The sequence below is a fragment of the Vipera ursinii genome (genome assembly GCF_947247035.1).
Source record: "Vipera ursinii genome assembly, chromosome: 5".
Lineage (NCBI taxonomy): Eukaryota > Metazoa > Chordata > Lepidosauria > Squamata > Viperidae > Vipera > Vipera ursinii.
The window spans coordinates 77,121,589-77,142,751 of NC_139518.1; the positions used below are offsets into that span (position 1 = coordinate 77,121,589).

At 36.9% G+C, this 21,163-nt stretch overlaps 1 protein-coding gene across 1 annotated transcript in view; it reads right to left on the reverse strand.

Annotated features, from left to right (window-relative positions):
• Positions 1-21,163, reverse strand: part of PCDH15 (protocadherin related 15) — a gene marked incomplete at its 5' end in the record, with an annotated part of 427,034 nt that overhangs the window by 267,721 nt on the left and 138,150 nt on the right. The window contains one exon of the mRNA XM_083364768.1: positions 3,314-3,422. Within this exon, the coding sequence (XP_083220894.1) occupies positions 3,314-3,422 (109 nt within the window). The remainder of the gene's footprint in view (positions 1-3,313; positions 3,423-21,163) is intronic.

Consider the following 21,163-nt stretch of genomic DNA (forward strand, 5'->3'; position numbering starts at 1 on the left):
ATAGACTTGGACTATTGTGATATTGAATGGTTTGCCTTGGATTCGAACTGAGATCATTCTGTCATTTTGGGGATTGTATCCCAGTATTGCTTTTCCTACTCTTTTATTGACTCTGAAGGCTACTCCATTTCTTCTGAGGGATTCTTGCCTGCAGTAGTATACCTGATGGTCATCTGAATTAAATTCACCCATTCCTGTCCATTTTAGTTCACTGATTCCTAAGATGTCTATGTTCAGTCTTTTCATCTCTTGTTTGACCATGTCCAGCTTGCCTTGATTCATGGATCTTACATTCCAGGTTCCTATGGAGAAAAAATCTTTACAGCATCAGACTTTTCTTTCACCACCAGATACATCCACAGCTGAGCGTCCTTTCGGCCTTGGCCCAGTCGCTTCATTCTTTCTGGTGCTACTAGTACTAGCCCTCTGCTCTTCCCCAGGAGCATATTGGATGCCTTCCGACCTGAGGGGCTCATCTTCCAGCATTATATCGTTTTGCCTTTTGGTACTGTCCATAGGGTTTTCATGGCAAAGATACTGAAGTGAGTTGCCATTTCCTTCTCCAGTGGATCACGTTTTGTCAGAACTCTCTACTATGACCTGTCTGTCTTGGGTGGCCCTGCACGGCATAGCTCATAGCTTCATTGAATTACGCAAGCCCCTTCGCCACGACAAGGCAGTAATCCATGAAGGGGAGCAAAAATAATACAATTTGCAAAATTGCATCTGAATTACCTAGGCATATAATTATATGAATTGTTCAGTGGGTAAAAGAGGAGTTGTGCTCTTCTTTAAACTTTGGGGGAGGGACAGAGAAAACTATTTTAGAAATCTATGTTAGAAACTGATTTAAAATGAAATCTGTTAAGAAGGAGTGCTACGGTGATGCCACTTCAGCTAATCAAAAAGCCCTATGAAAAGCAGTAGCTCGGGCTTCTATCGGTTGATGCTAGACCTTGGAAAGCTTAAAATTAGCAACACATCCTCAAAGTGACTGAAACAGATTTCTGTAAATGTTAAACCTGGGGGGCTGGCTCTGAGCAGAGGGCAGCAAATGGGTTTTGGATAATGCTCAGTATCATATTTCATAGGACTCCTGAATATTGGGGGCATGAAATTTGATGATTCAGGATACCCTGCCCCTTATTGGCAAGGAAATCATCTTATGATTGAAAACCAGTTCAAAGAATCTTGCAGCAACTGTAAGATTTCATAAACACAATAGAGCATATGTTTTTGTGAACCCTAGTTCGGTTCACCAGAGGCAAGAAATATTCCTTCTTCCTGATCAAATAACTTACAATTCACAAAAGCATTGTGGCATAACAAATACTGTATGTTTTCTAAAATTTCGTAAGATTCTTTGTTGCTTTAAAATATATGTAGCACTCACTTTATTCAAGAAAGTACAATGTGAAAATGTTATATATCCCTGTTACTAAGGGTGGTATATTTTATTTGGTTCTTACTGATGAACTTTGGATTTATACTACGAAATGCTTGGCATATTAGTGTGTATGTTATGGCATCCCATAAGATCTTTTGAAACACTATTTCATCCTCTGTTTAGGTAGTATCAAATACCCTATTTTGATTCCATTGCAGAAAGATACTTTTGTTATAATTTGTTACAACTTTATTGGGTAACTTCAGCCTTTATTGTACGTTTGAGATGGTTGTGCAGTTGTTGCAAAGCACCCCTATTGCTTCTACTTTTTCTATAATAAGCCAATTCAGACTAAGGTATAGCATCATGAAATGACCCAACTTAAATTCAAATAGAAATTAAGTCCTGATTAAGTCACTGGAGATTTGATCATCTCAAATTTTATACAAAAGGAAAGCTATATTTTACCTTAAGGTAAAGGTAAAGGTTCCCCCGCACATGCGTGCTAGTCGTTTCCAACTCTAGGGGCCGGTGCTCATCTCCGTTTCATAGCCGAAGAGCCAGCGCTTGTCCGAGGACGTCTCCGTGGTCATGTGGCCGGCATGACTAGACGCCAAAGGCGCACGGAACGCTGTTACCTTCCCACCGTAGCGGTCCCTATTTTTCTACTTGCATTTTTACGTGCTTTCGAACTGCTAGGTGGGCAGAAGCTGGGACGAGTAACAGGCGCTCACTCTGCTACGCGGCACTCGGGATTCGACCCGCCAAACTGCCGACCTTCCGATCGACAAGCTCAGCGTCCTAACCCACTGAGCCACCGCGTCCCTATATTTTACCTTACATGTTGAATAATTAAAACAGGAATCCATTTTGTTCCATTTAATGGTATAATATTTAATCTTAACCAATGTTTCTTCTGTAAAAGAAGCATGTACCACAGCAACTACTAACTCAAAACAGCATTCCTATTTTTTTCCTTGTTAAATCCTGGAAAAAATACAGTAAATTCAAGTATTCAAAGGTCTACCCTTTAGCTAGATCTTTGTGGTGCCAGTCTTGAGCATTATTTTGAATTAAGCAGTTAATTTTCAACAAGTGCTACTGTTGATTATCTAAGTATTGCTAATTGCAGTGATTACTTACAATGGAATTGTAACACAGTGGAGCAATGAGAAATAAATGTAAGACAAATATGTTCTTGGCTGCCCAGGAAATTGAGAAGAGATTACCACTAAATGCAACATGTAAATATGGAGATATTTAACTGCACAATAAAGAATAAACGTAACTGCTTTCTATCACTCAATACAGACCAATACAGTATCTACAGCCCAGAACTCAGATTGACAGAGGTTCTCCAATTTTTTTCATCACGTTGAATCTCCTTCATTTAACTGGAGATAAGATCGGGAATCCTGGGATCTTTTGCAATAGCTTCTTGTGCTATGATAACCTAAGATAGCTCAAAACCTACTTACTCAGAGGAAAAGTGATAACTGAAGAATTGAATTTAAGTTCTGATCATAAGAAGAGACAGTACAAATCTTTCATAGAAAAAGATCGCTTAGTTTTCATGCATATTGCCACTGATGTATCAGTGGGAAAACCATACTGATAGATTTCTTATCTATATGTTTTATTTGTTAAATCTATGATTTTTCTTTTACTAGTGCAACACAACAGAATGTTGTTAGATTCCTCCATCTACTTCCTTTATTATAAACAAAGGAAGGAAGGGGCCAAATCTCCATAATTTGTAATAAACAAGACCCTTAGGAACCATGCAGAAAGGTATTTGCCTAGAACAAACACCCCATATACAACAGACTCACTATGAATCCATCATTTTCTACTCCCCACATAATTTTTGCCTGCCTCCTCCTATTGCAGTCTTTGCGAGAGACAGTGAAATTATCAAATACTAACCAACTAAGATGGAGTAGAGTATCCCTGGGCGATCAGAAGCAGGCTGGACGTTGCGATCCTGATCTATAGCTTGTATTGGTGGTGTAACATTGATTGGATTTACCTGTGCCTGTAACGAAAATTAGATGTGTTACAGTGGTATTCTTACACAGAGGATTTTATTTAATACTAAGCCATGATGCTGAGTACATTGAATGTAACAATTATAAATACAAGTAACAGAGTTGCATAAACATATCAACTTGAAGAACTGAATATGAACTAACTTATTAGTTAAAGTGCAATTTCAGGAGTGGTCCATATTTATTATACTATCTAGATTCTCCACATATCCTTTAAGTACGTACATAATGGAAGGTATTTCTATCATAATGTTATGAGCTTTTCTAAACACTAAAAAGGCTTAAGGGCATTAATTAGGTACACTGCATTTCTTCTGGGAAGGAGATAGAACTTATTTAGCTATAAGCTAAATGCTGGAAAAATCTGATCAAGTATTATAGAAAACAGATTTCATGGTAATTGATTAAATTATTCCTCCCCTCCAATAAAATGAGATAATATATTTTCAACTCAGTGATGTATTTCACTGATATATTTTACTGGCCAATAAAGATGTCAGGAACTGCATATGCACTCAAAGCCATCCTAACCCTGACATCTATGCAAAGACAGCTCTTCACACAATCACATTAATGGAAAGGTAGATTTTCTTTTAGATATACAACTGACTGATTAGTACAGCGGGCATATTTTCTTGGAAATACAGGATAATCTTGAAAAAGATCAAATCTGAAACAGGTTGATAAGGGTTAAAAAATGTTTATAACTGCTTTACAAAGGAAAATTCAAAAACAAAATCAAGAAAAACTCACAAGAACATATATTCTGATATATTCTAATAAAAATATCTAAAAACCATAAGACAAGACACGAAGAAGCAAGCAATAGAAAGGATTTCTGCAACCAGACTGTGCATTAAGTAATACCATTTGTGTGGTAAAAGCTAAATGGCCAAAATAAAGGACAAAAGTTTCTTCAACTTTTTTGAAAAATGAATAAATCCAACTGACAGTTTTCTAAAAGAAAAGACTGTCCTTTATAATAAAGAACATTATGTTCACAGTGCATGATGGGAAAGAACACTTGGCAATACAGTGGTCTCTGGAATCATTAAAGTAGCCATAGTTTGCTTGGCTTTTTATAAATTATTGCTGGTAATGTTGAACATTTATATGAGAACAGCTATTATACTTCACTATTTTCCTAATGGATAATTCAAAGAAAGGTAATTTATATACCGGTAATTATATCTGTCTGTCTGTCTGTCTGTCTGTCTGTCTATCTATCTATCTATCTATCTATCTATCTATCTATCCCTAGGGACGCGGTAGCTCAGTGGGTTAGGATGCTGAGCTTGTCGATCAGAAGGTCGGCAGTTTGGCGGGTCGAATCCCGAGTGCCACATAACAGAGTGAGTGCCTGTTACTCATCCCAGCTTCTGCCAACCTAGCAGTTCGAAAGCACGTAAAAATGCAAGTAGAAAAATAGGGACCACTGGTGGGAAGGTAACAGCGTTCCGTGTGCCTTTGGCGTCTAGTCATGCTGGCCACATGACCACGGAGACTTCCTCGGACAAGCGCTGGCTCTTCGGCTTTGAAACGGAGATGAGCACTGGCCCCTAGAGTCAGAAACGACTAGCACTCATGTGCGGGGTAACCTTTACCTTTTATCTATCTATCTATCTATCTATCTATCTATCTATCTATCTATCTATCTATCTACTGTATCTATGTTAATTGTGAAACTCTTCTTGCCAAGATTGTATTGTATTGCCTAGTATTTAATATATGGAACATAGGATATATATAGGCTCTGTATCTCTCTAAATCCAAAAATAATTTAACCATGATCCCAGTGTTGTAATAGATGTGATTTGATTTGATATAAGCTGCAATCAGGATACTGCTGTACAAGAAAAAAATACTCTTAAGGGGGAAAAAATCAAACCAGGAGAAAATGAGCTTTATCTGCATTTTTTTCTTGGAAACATATTGCTGTATTTCAAAGCACATATGCAAAATGAGCCATAAATTTAAAAAACAAAACAAACAAAAAAACAACCCTAGAGAAAAACAAGCAATTATCCATAGCAGGCATCTCTTGAATTTGATATTATATACTTGTCACATAATGTGACAGAAAGACAAACTGTGAAATGTTTATTTAGATGGAATATGTATGCTATAATTTTAAACTTCTATCACAACAACATTATCTTATTAGGGAACTTGGATTTTTTTTAATGTTAATGATTTGCCTTGACACACGTATTCAGCACAATTCTAACACAGAGTAGTAGTCAGATAAGATTAAAGTTAATATTACTGATCTGATTTTTTTTCATTATCTATTTTTAGAGAAGATGCTGACCCCAAAGCCTGACTTATTACTAAAAAAACAAAAGCTCTTTGTGTGTGTGTTTGTGTGTATGTGAAGTAATCTGAACAGTTTAAATAAACATAAAAGTAAAGGGTGGAAGAACAACTACCATTACTCCACATTTTCCTTTGATTTACAAATAAATTGCATTTGATTTATTTTTTCTTTGTTAAAAGAAAGGGTTGATTTATTCAACTGTTGATTGGTGCCAAAAAAGAATATTTTTTGCATATTGATTGGTAAAATTAATGATGCAGATAATTTGAAAAGAATCTGAACATTATATTTTGGGGGGGAAAGTCATTAAAAAAACCTACAATTCTATTTTGTCATTGTCATGCATCCAGTTAAATAATTAGAACTTTGTGCAACTCTCAGATCAGGGGTCTCCAACCTTGGAAATTTTATGACTTGTGGACTTCAACTCCACAAGTTGTAAAGCTGCCAAGGTTGGAAACTCCTATTATAGGTTACAATGAAATTATTCAGTAAATGATAATATACTACAAAGAATAATATCATTTTCTCTGACTCTCCCTCCCTTTTCAGAACTTGTAGAAAACCATGTCAGCATGCCCTCCCAGCAAGGCCTTAATATCAACTGGAAAAGAGCTTGCTGAATGGTTGTTTTTACAACTCTACTGTGTGACCCAAAACAGGGGTGGGGAATTAATTTTCCTAAGGGGACACATGAGAAACTGGGACTTTTGGGGATGACTGCCAACATTACCCCTTCCCTACCACTGATGCCACCCTGTCCCCCACCATCTACAACGCCAACACTTTGGGCCGGATTGGGACCATCCCTGGCCCGATGTAGCCTGCAGGATGTAAAATGTCCTATAAGAATAGCAATTGGTAATTTTCTTTCCTGAAATTCCAGTCCTGCCAATTGTGGAAGTGTTTTATAGCATTCACAGTGTTTTATAGCATTCTCTAAGCAGTTTAAAGAATCAGCATATTGTCCCCCAACAATCTGGGTCCTCATTTTATCAACCTCTGAAGGATGGAAGGCTGAGTCAACCATGAGCCGGTCAGAATCAAACTCCTCGCAGACAGCAGAGTAAGCCTGCAATACTGCATTCGAACCAACGTGCCATCACGGCTCTTAACAATTGTTGCATGTCCTAATTATGCCATCAATTTATTTGCCACTTAATTCTTTACCAGATCAATATTTAAAAGCCAGCCCAGCACTAGGTGGTGGCAAAGAATTTGAGATGTTTGTCTTTCTTGGCTGCTCTCTCCAGATTTGGTCAGCCCAGATGCAGTTACTACATAAACATTATTGAAGTGAAGGAGTTTTTAAGAAAGGGTGTGGGTGACTTTTGTAGTTATCATTGCTCATTTTTTACAGCAGCCAATTAGTAACTTAGTAGATACATATTTACTCTTAAATGCAGCATATTAAATAGCTATAGACATTCTGGTCTTCTTACAGTCAAAATAGCACCACATAATAGGCAGAGAGGCCAGCAACCAGATGGAAGAAGAGTCTTGAGCTGGGATAAGAATAAAATACTAGAAACAATGAATAATTATTTCATTGCTGACTTCTGGCTGCTCAGCACAACTGGCTGATAATAAAATGGAGATGTTGTCATGAGGATATGCCCTCTGAAAATAGTGTGGCATATTTGTGCTGCAGAAAAGAAAACATGTGAAAAGCAGGTTGTAATTCAGAAAGGTGCAAAATACATGGACTTTACTTTGTGCCCCAGTATTTTGCATGATAGCCCATCAAGTTAGCTGAATTTTTTTGACAGATGTTCTGGAACTCCTGACTGAATCTCTGTCTCAATTCCTCTCATCAGTTGCTGAAAATACAAGCCTTGGTTATAAATTCAGCTAACAAAATGAACAGGTATTCTTTTTTCCCCCCTTGAGATTGGAATGTCAGGATATGAAAGCTGTGGGAAATGGTAACTTCTTCTATTTAGTTGGCCTCTGTTCTGTATTTTTCTTGGGAGAAAAACCAATTTTAAAATTTGGGCCCTGACACTGTGACATTGCATTGGATTCTGCTGCCATACTGTCTTTCAGGGTTATCATTATTGCATGTATGTGTCAGAATCCATTTATATCATATTCATACATGTATGTTTAAAACATTATCCCCTCCCTATGGATTCTGCCATCTCCCAAGGAAGGAGGTGCATATGTGGATTCAGCCTGCCTTAGGTTATTTCAAAGACCAAGAGAACCTTTTGAACTGGGGGGAACAAAAGGGGGGGGTTAGTGAAGAAGGCTTCTGGCTTGTGTCTTCTTTTAATTCTGGAGAGGAAGAAGGCAATAACCATAAAGATTCGAAGTTCCTTTTTTCCCCAGGAAAGGGATGACACAAAGTAGAAAGATGGGGGCTGACCAAATGGGGTTGAGGGAAGGGGGGTTGAACCGGGTACCCTTTATAAAATTTCAATTTGTAAAACAATACTAAGTCCTGTCTTGTATTCCCACAACCAAGCATGTCCTAGTAAAGATTCCTTTTGGACTAGAACTGACTCCAAGAGTTTTTGTTTTCTTAAGACGTGGATTGGGGTGGGTCCTGACAGTATGTCTCAGTTAAATTCCCATATACCATTACATAAATTACAGGTTCTTTAGAAATTATTCCAGTCTGTGGTGCTTACTCGTGTAATGCTTTGGTCAGGAATATTATGATCAATTACAATTTACTTATTACTCTGTCTTGTTTTTCAATATGCATTCATAAAAATTTTAGAAACTAAGAATTTGTAGTCATGAACAGATAAATGTGATATGCTTATCCCATAATATGGTAATGAGCATATGGTGAGGTTGGCCACTGCATTTCTAGTCCACCAATACAATTCAAGTTAAGAGTGATAGAGGTCATTTTCTTGCTGTGCCCCAAATTATGTAGTAGTTTGAAGGTATAAATGTTCATCAACAATAGGGCTTACCTGAAAGATGTTGAACTATACAGCCTATATGTTAAAAAAGATGTCCTGAGCAATATTACTAACTGTGAACCAAACCATTTTTCAAACAAGATAATTCAGACTCCTTAAACTAAATAAAGGAATTCTATTTTAACAAGCACCATGGACTCCAACCTTTACATTTAATGACAATGTTGAAGTGTTTGCAAGTTGCATTTCAAGCACCTCATAGCTTGCACTATTAAAAAGACAAGCTCTTTACTCAAAAGGTGATTGAAATAGACAGGTATTTCACAATGATTATTATATATAAATTGAGTGGGCAACTTCAGGTATTTAAGTCTGGTGTCCTAATTATCCCTTCTCTCCGAGATGGCATTTGCACTACAAATTTAAGGGTTTTTTTTTTCCATTTGAGATTATAAATTTTACAATGATTATGATCATTTCTCATTAGTGGAGAATATGTGGGGTGAGGATAGGGAACAACAACTCCTTAATATGTCTGTTTCTACGAGTTTCAGTGTTCCCTTGAAACTAATATTTCTCTTCTTGTTTCTCAATGGCCTCATTTTGGTTTTGCTGCTGTCAGCACTTCTCACCTGACTTTGTTATTTGAAGATGAGATTTCAGCATTACTAGATGTTGTATTATTTCAGATACCGCATATCACTATCCAGTGCTTTTTTTGTAAAAGAAAAAGGTGCTGGAACTCACACATGTCATACAAACCACCTTGTCTACCCTACAAGATTCCATCCAAAAAAGGTGCCGGAACTCCGTTCTGAGCGTTCTATGACAAAAAAAGCCCTGTCACTATCTATTATAGTATATTTTTAAAATGTTTTACAACAGAACAATTAAAATACAATAACATGGTAAATTAAGTATACCATTAATGCATACACTTCAAAAAGTAAAAAGGTGGGGGAAAGGAAAACACAAATCCATTCATGCCATATTCCAAGAGAGTTAAGGTTAGGGTGAATAGATAAATGGGTATGTCTCAAACTGTTCCTTGGGCCATGGTGGAGCGGACCAAAATTCTTAGGATATGCAGTAGAATCTTTCCTGAAAATCCTAATGACCCCTTAAATATGTAATACTGAGATTAGTTCACATATGCTAGATTCCAAGTTGCCTTTTGCATCAAAAGCAAAATCTTTAACACAAGCATACATCTGTGTATTGGAATGAACAAGGTAGCAAATATGATGGTACATAATCAGCTTTACGTATTCTTATACTATTTTTGCCACTGTTCTTCTTATATTCTCAGGCCTTCAAACCAGTGCTTTTTATTTTATTCTTACAAGAACCATGTGAAACAGTTAGACTGGGAAATTTAGACCATTTGGACCACAGTCATTCAATGGTGATGGAGGTCTGAAATTGGGTTTTTCTAATAAAAATGTGCAAAACATTTCAAATTGGAAACTGGCTGATCGAATTCTTTTGAGCTTGGGACCCTGTGGTAAGGTCACAATACCACAGGAGCACTTCTGATGAGATAAGAAGAGCACATTATGAATTTAAATGTTGTATTTTTAAGTAGCCTGTATACAGGTAGTCCTTGTTTTGTGACTGCCTTTTTAGTGACCATTTACAATATGATGGTGATAAAAGAATAATTTTGCAATAAATCCTTGCAATTACAATTTCAAAAGTCTATAAAACAACGAAAAGCTGACAGAATTTTAAAGCTCTTTGGGAAAGAAAAAAGTGATCAGAGAAGATGCTCATGGGTTTCATGGAAAGACAACTAGAAATAAGAAATTGGGCAAAAAAGTGAAAATCAGCGATCTAAGATGTATCTGCTGGCATATTGTTCCAATTTTCACACAAAAATATTACGATTTAACAGTTACATACACAAACTGCTAAATGTACTGGGAGCAGTCAGCCAAAGTTATGTTACAATGTTCTTTTTTTTATTGAAAAGTTTTTCAATACATTTTATCTTTAACAAAACAACCCCCACGTTACAATGTTCTTGATTGCAGCAGGACTTTGGGGACAATTTAGGCAAGAGTTTAATTATCCTGCTCCATCCAATGGTATTTGGTAATACTTCTCTCAGGCTAGATCATTTCCAAAATATTTCCCTTGTGAACATTTACATTTTGAAGCTAAGGCTCTCTCTTCATTCGCATGGGAGGTTTTTGAACCAATAAGCATCCACTTGCTGGTTTACCACAAAGGAAATAATCATATTTCTTTCATTGAATGCTTCCCACTATTTGAAAAGATGCCTTTGTCTTTATCTGTGTCTGAAAATCCATTATTAAGGTTAGGGGGGAAAAAACCCACAAACATCTGAGTTAACTAGAAAAGGATCTGTTGCAAGAGATCATAACATGCCCCAGTTATTATAAAGAGCAAATAAATAATAGTGTGGTTCGCCTCTCTAATATTAGAGAGAACTGAATTGTAAGCTGTGGATTCTGGAAGAATTCCCCTTCCTAGTACTGGATATTCTGGACAGTAATGGACATTCTGGATAGAGAGGGCCATTGGTTTGCAAGAGGGGTAAAAGAGGGCATGCAGGTTAACATTGAACAGCTCTCTATCTTCTGTCCACATTGCAGCTCTTGCAGCAGTGCCAAGAAGATTCCACAGACAATTGCACTCTGATACAGGTGACCCTGAGGGCACAGATAAACCCCCAAGTGGCTCAATAATTCTCAGGGAGAATACTAAGATCAGATGACTGCAAAGAAATACGATCCTTCCAACCTCCTCCCATCCTGTCAGAATAATCCCTCCATAGCCCCCACCATCCTGCCAGAATGAATGAAGGTTTTTAGATGAGAAGTAAAAATATCTTCTTCCTCAAGGAACAAATAGTCCAATTGACATTTGAAAAAGCAGCTTTCAGATAACTATGACCTGGATGGCTAATAATCTCCACAGGCCTACCTAGTAATGCAGTTGCCATTTACCAGTCTAGTTCTTCAACTAGCAATAAATAATGCAGACACAAAACTCACATTCAATATTCAATATTCTAAAAAAACACACCACTGGTATTATAAAGTAGGCTACAGAAAGTGATTTCTTTCAAACATTTATGCAAATTATTAAAAGTTTAAATGCATATTTACAAGTCTATTGTAAAAGTCTATCTGAGAGAAGGGAAACTTTGCATATTTCCTATTTCAGTTTCAGCAGCTTGTGTCAAAAGTCGTAAATGTTTAGGATAGATAAAATAACTAATCCATATAACTTACAGTCATTTGCTATTGCCCACCCTAAATCTATCTATTATTATAAGGTATGGCTTTGCCTTAAATGGGCAGTCCTGGCCATAGTGAGCTAAGAAGAGAAGCTCTTTCTTTTCTGAAAATCTGAAATCTTCAAATCTAAAATCTGAAAAAATTAAAAATTTGTTTATTAATTCCTGAGAGTTATTTGTCCATGCATAACTCTGGACAACTTATAACAACCATAAAAAGCTAGCAAAAATTGTACAATCCTAGTAGCATGGACCAGGTTCCTTGAGGAACCCCAGTTACATCTACCCATCCCATCAGATCTGGCTATAGGGGTATGTTATAGGAAGATTCAGGACTTGTTAGCCAGCAATGTTGTCTGGCAAGACCAAGGAAAAGTACCTTTTCTGCCATGGTTCCTTCTCTGAAGCATGTGTTGGGTCTGTTACAAAATTTGTATTAGTCCAGAGAAGTTTCATATTAAGAGTGATGTTCCCAATTGGAAACCAATGGATGCTTGTCCCACACCAATAGGGGCTGAGAGAGGGTATATTACAAGGAAAAGGGCTTTATCTTCCATGTTTCTACCATACGTTCCATCTAAAAGCTATAGATGACTTGGAATTTACATGCTTACTCTATTCTGCCCTTTTCACAGCATTGTGAGACTATATATAGTTCTGCCCTCCAAGCACAAAAATGTATTACAACAAGAATATACATATTTATTTATTTAGATTTATATACCGCCCTTTCCCGAAGGACTCAGGGCGGTTTACAGGATATTTAAAAGAAAATCAATACAAAAGTTAAAACAAATTTAAAAAGATTAAATGAAACCCTGAGAAAAAATAAAAACCCAGTTAAAATTAAAAATTTCTCAGCCTGGGCCAGAGAGCTCGAAGAACCAGGTCTTCAGGTCCCGGCGGAATGAACGGAGGTTGGGGGCAGTCCTAAGCTCCACAGGCAGCTGGTTCCAAAGGGCAGGCGCACCCACTGAGAAGGCCCTACCCCTGGGTGTCGTTCGCCGGCAATCTTTTACAGGCGGCACCCTGAGAAGACCCTCCCTGTGGGAGCACACTGGACGAAGGGAGCAGGTGTTCCCTCAAATATCCCGGACCCTCACCATACATGCTGCAATGTCCTTCCTTCCTTCCTTCCTTCCTTCCTTCCTTAGCCAAAAGACACTCAAAGTCAGGAAAATAATAAACTAAAAGAAGGTGGAATGTGGAGTGGGAAGGAACTAATTCACCCATCCTACCTCTACTTTCTCGCTACTGACTTAAAGTATTTAGACATTCTGTCTGATCTGTTCACATTATTACTTTTATGGTAGACTAAAGAAAGATGCAAGTGATTTTGTCCATTCATATTAAGACTGAATAAATAAAAAATCAAATTGAGGGAAGAAAGGTGTTACACTGGCAGAGCTCTGCTAATCTATCTATGTTTAGAACAATGGAAGGAAAATCTATAATTATCTTTTCCCTTTTCTGTGATTAATGTTTCATAGCCATATAGGGACAATTTCCTTTAATGTGATTCATAAATGTGTATTTAGCAATTATTGCAAACACAATTTAAACTGCATGGATTTTGAAATTAATTAGACCTATATCAATCTATGAGCTTTAAACGCTGTGACAATAATATAATAACACTTTTTTTCCCAAAACCATTAATGAACAATTTGTACAAAAGCCTGGCAATTAAAATTATAATTGTTGCTGTGAAAATTGGCAATTTGATAAAGTTGAAAAATCTTTTTGATGAAAATCAGCAGTAAGTTTCATAATAATGATTTATCTCTCTTTCAAAACTTTTACATGGTTGGTTAATCACACACACACACACAAACACACTCTATGTGTATCTCTTCTTCTTTCTCATTCTCCCTCACTCTCTCTCTGTGTGTGTATATGTCTGTGTGTGTGTGTGTGTGTGTGTGTGTGTGTGTGTGTGTAAAATTAAATCAAAATAACAGAATACATTCATTTTCCCTTCTGTTCTTCCTCTTCTGATTTACTGTAAGTGTTATTTCTTCAGAAAAGACTTTTGAGGCATTTCATTATATTAAAAATATCCTGTGGAATAATTAAATTTTAATAAGTGAAAAATTGCAAATAGGTACTGATATCTGATAAGTTCTGGGAATATTATATGGTGGTTATTCTGGGAAAATCTATAGGCAGGAGTGCAATCCACATACTAGCTTCTTTGGAGATTTAAGAAATAAATTATGTATATATAAATATACACAGTAATACCCAAACTTCTAATCATGAAAGAATTTTGATTCCAGAATTTTGATTCTTCCTTACATAAAGTAAGGAGGAGTTCTTATTATATGAAGATTTTCTTGATATTCTGAAGCTTGTGGAATATAACCTCTAGTCCAAAATGTGAAGTACCAACTTTTGAAAATAGATTTTTAAATGTATTATTTATTCTCTGTTTTTACTATTTTACCTATCGTTCACTGTTAGAGCTGCAATAAAAGACTTAACTGGAAATAAATCCTATATACAGAACGTATATAATGTTAAATGGGTATAGGATGATAATCTAAAAATATTGTTTTTCTTTTGTCTAAAACGACTAATTGCTTCTTGTAATTTAGTCTACGATTGCTTTGAGAACCTAGAATTTGGAAAACTGCTCTACCACTAGTATTTGGTTATCACTGACAATATGGAAGGTAGGGAAAAAAAAACCAAAAATGAGGAATGATAGAAATATTATATATATGGGAACTTCAGAAACCTGCAATGCATAAACACTGGTGTTAAAGAGGGCTTTCAGTCTTCTTTCATGATTTTGATTACATAGAGCACAAATGTTCAAAGTCTGTGGAAAAACTCCCATAATCCATTCCTTTCAGGGTCAGGCCTTGTTTCCACAGCCCCAATTCCACACAGAGAGCTCCCCTGTTTACATCTATGAATCTTGCCTTTCCATCTCTTTACTAGGGATGTAAAAGCAATGTCCTCCCCAGTCACTCTCACCTGTACTACAGATATACATAAGTTATATGTTCTTTTTTTTGGGGGGGGGGGAGTTTGATTGGTTTGTCTTTGGTTCCAATGACCTGGTTGACTACAACGTTTCTAGCATGAGCGCCATTTGTCCGAAATGGTATAGGGTTTCCTGCCTGACTAGGGGGTTGGACTAGATGATCCCCAAGGTCCCTTCCAACATCATCATCATCATCATCATCATCATCATCATCATTATATTATTATTATTATTATTATTATTATTATTATTATTATTATTATAATATACAAGATCTATGAGCAAACATAACAGTCAGGTCTTGCTTTAGTCAATAGAACAGGAAGGTGGAGTTCTCTCTGAAGACCTCTGAATTCTCAAAAGTTTTTTTGTGGAAAATTAGGGTACCCTCAATAAAAGATGAGGGGCAAGGAGATAAATTGGGGGGGCATGATAGATTTGTTTCCCCTTGATATTTCCCCTACTGAAACAATTATAATTTCAAAGTGCTTATTCTCATGATGCTTCTATTTTTTGCTTCTATTTATAAATATGCTTCTACAGTAATGCTGATGTAAATCTACCTTGATTTGGGGGGGGGGGGATGTGGATGAGGCCAAACTATAGCCCAGGCTCTTCACCAGCTGAAAGCATTTTATATTATGGAAATATATGCCCATCTGCTAAAAGGAAAAGACAACCAACCCATCCTCTAAGCTTCATGGCTTTCCACATTAACATTAGTGCCAATTTCTTTTAATTAGCCTTGTCATTCTTTATGCAGCCCCATGCATATAAAAATTAATTATCTGTAAATTCACATCTTCATAATTTCTAGCTTTCACTTCAGTTGTTCTTGGTGACATTTTCTTAAGAACACAGTTATCGGAAGATTGCACATGGAGAACAGACAATGTATCAAAAGGTTAAAAAAATAAAGAGAGAGAGTGGATGAGACTTGAACAAAAATATCAACACATAAATGGCATATAAAACTTTAAACTTCAGCTACCACATAATGGAGTGTTTCTGCTTTGAGACTTCTGAATCACACATACCAAACAAACAACAACTTTATTGATTAGCCCTTGGGCCATATCAAAGTGCAAAGTTCCAGCAACAAATTGTTACTAAAATTTGATAAAGGCAATTTAAAATGGAATTTGATAAAATACAATTTAAAATGGAATTTGATAAAATACAATTTAAAATGGAATTTGATAAAATACAATTTAAAATGGAATTAAAATAAAATACAATTTAAGATGAAATAGTAATAAAATACAATCTAAAATGAAATTGTAATAATGTACAATAATTTAAGATATAAAATATGATAACATTATATTTCGGAGTCGCCCTTGCAATCTACCCCAATCAGTCCCACATACAGTATGCAGATCTCAACCGGATCATTTTGTTTAAGTACTGTGCTACGTTAAATGTTATTTTCAAGTTCTGGCCATTAAAACACCATTAATATACTCATACCATTTTTATTAAATCAAAATATCTACTACCTGGCAAATCTTGCTTCAAATTTGTTAAAGATTGAAATTTCACCTTCATTTTGTATTCATACCATTTTTTTTTCCTGAAGATGTTTTTGGTTCTAATTATAAAGAACCAACATATTAGGGGGGGAAAATTAAAATTAATTCCTTTACTTAAGAAAACATTTTTATATAACATTTTAACTAGGTTTTTGTTTCAGAGTCCATGACAAATATTGAACAACAGAGTTTTTGTGGGATTCAGTAGGCATAACAGTATAACAGAGTTGAGCACGACCAACCCCCTCTGCAAGCAGGAGACCCTATATTATTTTTGACAAATGGTTATCCAAACTATTTTTTTTAAAAAAAAACCTCCAGTGTTTGGGCACCCACAACGTCTGAAGGCAAGCCACTCCATTGATTAATTGTTTTAACTGTCAGGAAATTTCTCCTTAGTTCTAGATTGGTTCTCTCCTTGACTAATTTCCATCCATTGCTTCTTGTCCTGCTTTCAGGTGCTTTTGAGAATAGGTTGATCCCCTCTTCTTTGTGGCAGCCCCTCAGATGTTAGAGTTCAAGAGCATTCTAGAAACCACTCAAAGAGCAATTAAAAGCAATTCAGCGTGTGGTGGAAAAATCCTACACTGATGCAAAGAAACTGCTGACAAGATAGATAGAACATCTACCCAGAGCTTGCTATTCACTGGCTGAAAAAGAAATCTATAGGTGCATGTTTTCACTTACAGAAATCTATAGGTGCATTTTGGAAAGTTGTGCGGTTAAAACATTCCATTTAGATATTTCAGGATTAAGTATATTACATATACCAGTTTGGAACTAGTGTGATTTACTGCTCATTGACAAACCAATAGTGGGAGACGTTGAAAAGGAACAAAAATGACTTATGAAATAGGCCTTGGTAATGATAGATTGCCATTTGGTTCCTGCTTCCCAATTAGATTGTCTGCTATGTTCCAGAAAACAGGTTCGCTCTTTTGCAGGAGGAAGTAGGGACAGTGCACAGGTTGCAGTACAAGCAAAGCTACAGGAGGCATTTTTGAAATGAATTCAGCAGACTGAATTCTCAGAAGACTGAGGAGTATCTGTAGAATGCATCCTTCTCATTGCATGTGATGGCAATTGTGCTGTGGAGATTCTGGCTATAGAACAATTAATGGGCCTGGCTCACTGGCCACAGGACAAGATGAGCTATGTTGTAAAGTCTTGTCCTCAACAAATATTTAGTGGGGCATGAATATGATACCCAACCCTTAAGCCTAGTTATCTAAAACCTGGTAACTAAAGGACTGTTTGGGTTCATATAATGACTCAATCTTCTGTGGTTTTGTCTGACATGTATGAGCACAATGACTTGGCCTATTTCAAGTCCCATCATTAAGCAATGTCATCTGATGGGAAGTTTCCTTTCCCTGTTGCAGCACCTGCCCTCTGGATCACCATGACTGGTTCCTGCCTTGTTCATATTTAAGAGAACTCTTAAAACAGGGCTCTTTCCCACAATTTGAGTCTTGCAGGTGCAACATGTTCTTCTTCTGGATCAGTGTTCCATAACTTTGGCAACTTTAAGCTGTGTGGGCTTCAACTTCCAGAATTCCCCCGACTGCATTGTTGAAATTGTAGTCCACACAGCTTAAAGTTGCCAAGGTTGAGAAATACCCTTCCAGATATTTGGATTTTAATTTGTTTTTTCTACTGTACTCTGCTTTGGGTCATTGTAGAACTGATCAGCGTTCTAAATGTAATAAAAAAAAGTAATATCATTTTCATGTTCTCAAATTTAGCATCCTCCTGAATAATGTCTGATGAAGTGTTGTACATCTGGGCTCCATTTTGAAGAAACACTCTGAAAAGATTGGATTGCTGTACATTTCTAAATACTGTACTTGAATAACTTAAACTCTTGAGTTCAAAAGAACTCATTAAAAAGGCATAGATAAATTGGGCCAAAGTGTTATCTTTATCTTCTATATCTGAAGCCTAATTTTGCGCTTCTACATTGTTATCATCCGCCCTAACACTTTATTCCTAGGGAGAGCATGGCAAAATCTTTAAATGACGAAGAATGGAATAATGACCTTCCTATTCCAGCTCTCTCACTTTAAATCTCCATTTGTGTCCAGTCATGATTGTTCTTCACTGATATTATATATTTCAAAGTGTAATCAAAGGCAGCAGTGATAAGAAACAGAAATTTATTTAAAACATTTGTATGGCTGCCCAACTAAACTAAAGTGACTCTTAGGAACTTACAGAAAATTAAACAAAATCTAATCAACAACAACAACAAAAGAAAGCCCAAATCACAAACTGATAAACAATCAAATGGAAATCTAAACAAATCATCTCATTGGTGCTCCAATGTATCGTAATACAAAGGCCTGGGACCTAGAAGCTCCAAAGCTTGTATATGGGTCCTATTAGGATGTCAATCACAGCAGATGGCCAACAATACTAAATATTGCACAAGTCTGAGTAGGAACAGGATGGCTTGATATGTCCTACCAGAAGACAGAATTCAGACAACTGCAAAATTGCTTGCAAAATGCAAAAGGGCAGGACTATGTCCTATAGCAGATGCAGTTCACAATCTTTCGGTAGATAGACTGAACGTTTGCTGCCAGAGGTACTGGATAGTAAGTGGAACTATCATGTTAGTAACATGTTACTAAGATTAAAATTTGATTCTCCTAGTGAAGTAGAGCCAGAAAGACTTCCATAGAGCAAAAAGGACTGCAAAAGATTTGAACTGCTTACTATAAAGGAACGATGGAATCCTTTACAAAAAGTGAATCCCTTTACAAAAAGTGAAGTTCTATATATTATTGACCTACAACCAATGAAATCAGAGGACTTTGCAGTTTGGGACTTTACAATGATTCTCTATGCAGTGAACAGATAGACAAACCTGTAGTTCCACAGCTAAGCAGCTTTGTCTAAAAACAAATACCGGTAGCTATATTTTACAGTTACTGTCATATGCATACAAACAATGCTTTACTTGATCTCCTCTTTTCTGAAATGGTAAAAAATGATTAGAGTAGAAGTTATTGTCTTGGAATTTATTTTGGTTTCAGTGAAGCTTGCTAGTTTAGAACATATATTTGAAGGGAAAAAGGATATTATATGCATGCAGGGCAGCAACAATGCAGCTTCTTTAAGACACCTAAATGTGCTTCAGAAATGTCCCAACTATATCACTGTGTGGTACCTATAACCTCATATACATTTACCCATTAATCTGCATCCATTCAAGATCAAAGGAACAACAGTATGTAAATATTTTAAATGATGTTTCAAAGTGGATGGAATTTGCCATTTTGGACTAATAAGAAAAAAAATAAATTTCAGAAGTGTAATTTTTAAATATTAAATGAAAGAAGCTCTTCTTCCTGGCAATGCACCCTTTGTTCTTATCTCCAAATCTGGATTAACTGAAGTGTTTCTTTACTATCACAATAAAAAACATGTTTTGAATCTATAGGTGGTTAGACAAAGTGAAATAACTTTGTCTCTCTGTGTGTCTATTGCTGTTCTCAGTCTTGTGGGATTATCATTGGATTCAGCAGGAGGTAAGTAGCCACAAACCTGATGTGCAAAGGATTCTTTCAATCCTTAAAGGGTTCAGAGCTGGGAGACACACAGAGAAGTTTACAGGATCAACTGACTTGAATGTAATGTGGCTATTGCATTTCAGTTTGCAAAAACAGTGCAGAAATAGTCTAGGGCAGACATGTCAAACGCAAGGCCCGGGGGCCGGATCCGGCCCGCGAAGTGGTTTCATGTGGCCCGCGAAGCCATCCTGGAAACAGTGAGGGAACGGCCCCCACTGCCTTGGCCCTGGCCCTGGCCCAGAGACCCTCCTTCTGCCAGAGACCCTCAGATCTGTCCCACTACTGCCCAGGCCCCCATAGGCAGCCTTGATGTGAACGATGTAGAGCTGGCCACGCCCACCCAGTAGGCCATACGCACTCTAGCGACGCCCACCCAGTAGGCCACGCCCACCCTGGCCATACCCACCCGGCCCCCTGAGGGCAACCGCAATGCTGATGCGGCCCTCAATGAAATTGAGTTTGACACCCCTGGTCTAGGGTAACATAATGTCTCAAGGTCCTGGGAATTTCAGTTAGAATTTCTTACCATGAACATACTGTTTACTTAGAATATCTACTAGGACCGAATAAAAAGCAATGTCTTCTCCTGTCAGCCCTTTAAAGTAGATCACTTTAAGAAACCAGATTTATGAATGCTTATACTACTTTTATTATAAAGTTATAGTAACCAAGTCCGGCCAGTTTGAATGTACTTCTCCCCTGCTTCCATTCATCTTCATGAGAGCTAGGAAGAGTGATGTTTACATGCTTTCTCAATCCACATTTCTGCCCTGGACTCAAGTTCCCCCCCCCCTATTTGACCATTGTCTTGATAGTAAATTCTCAAAGCTGTCACAAAAGAACTCTGCAAACCGGCTCTTTAACTAGATACTGACTGCCCTTGCCACCTCTTCATTTGAGTCTAACACATATATATGCCCAGAGGGTATTCTCTGAATTTGGGGAAAAGGTAGAAGTTGCATGGAATCAAGATTTGACTGTATGGTGCAATTTGCACCTTCGGTACTTATATGCTGTGGGAACGAGTGTTGTCATGTTCTGCTTCTGAACCCTGTTCAACTGTTGTTTGAAAGTTTTGAATGTTGGAATAAAATGATCTGTGTTGACAATAATGCCGGATTCAAAGAATTCCATGTAAACGGCATCATTTATATGCATAGAACTGAGACTT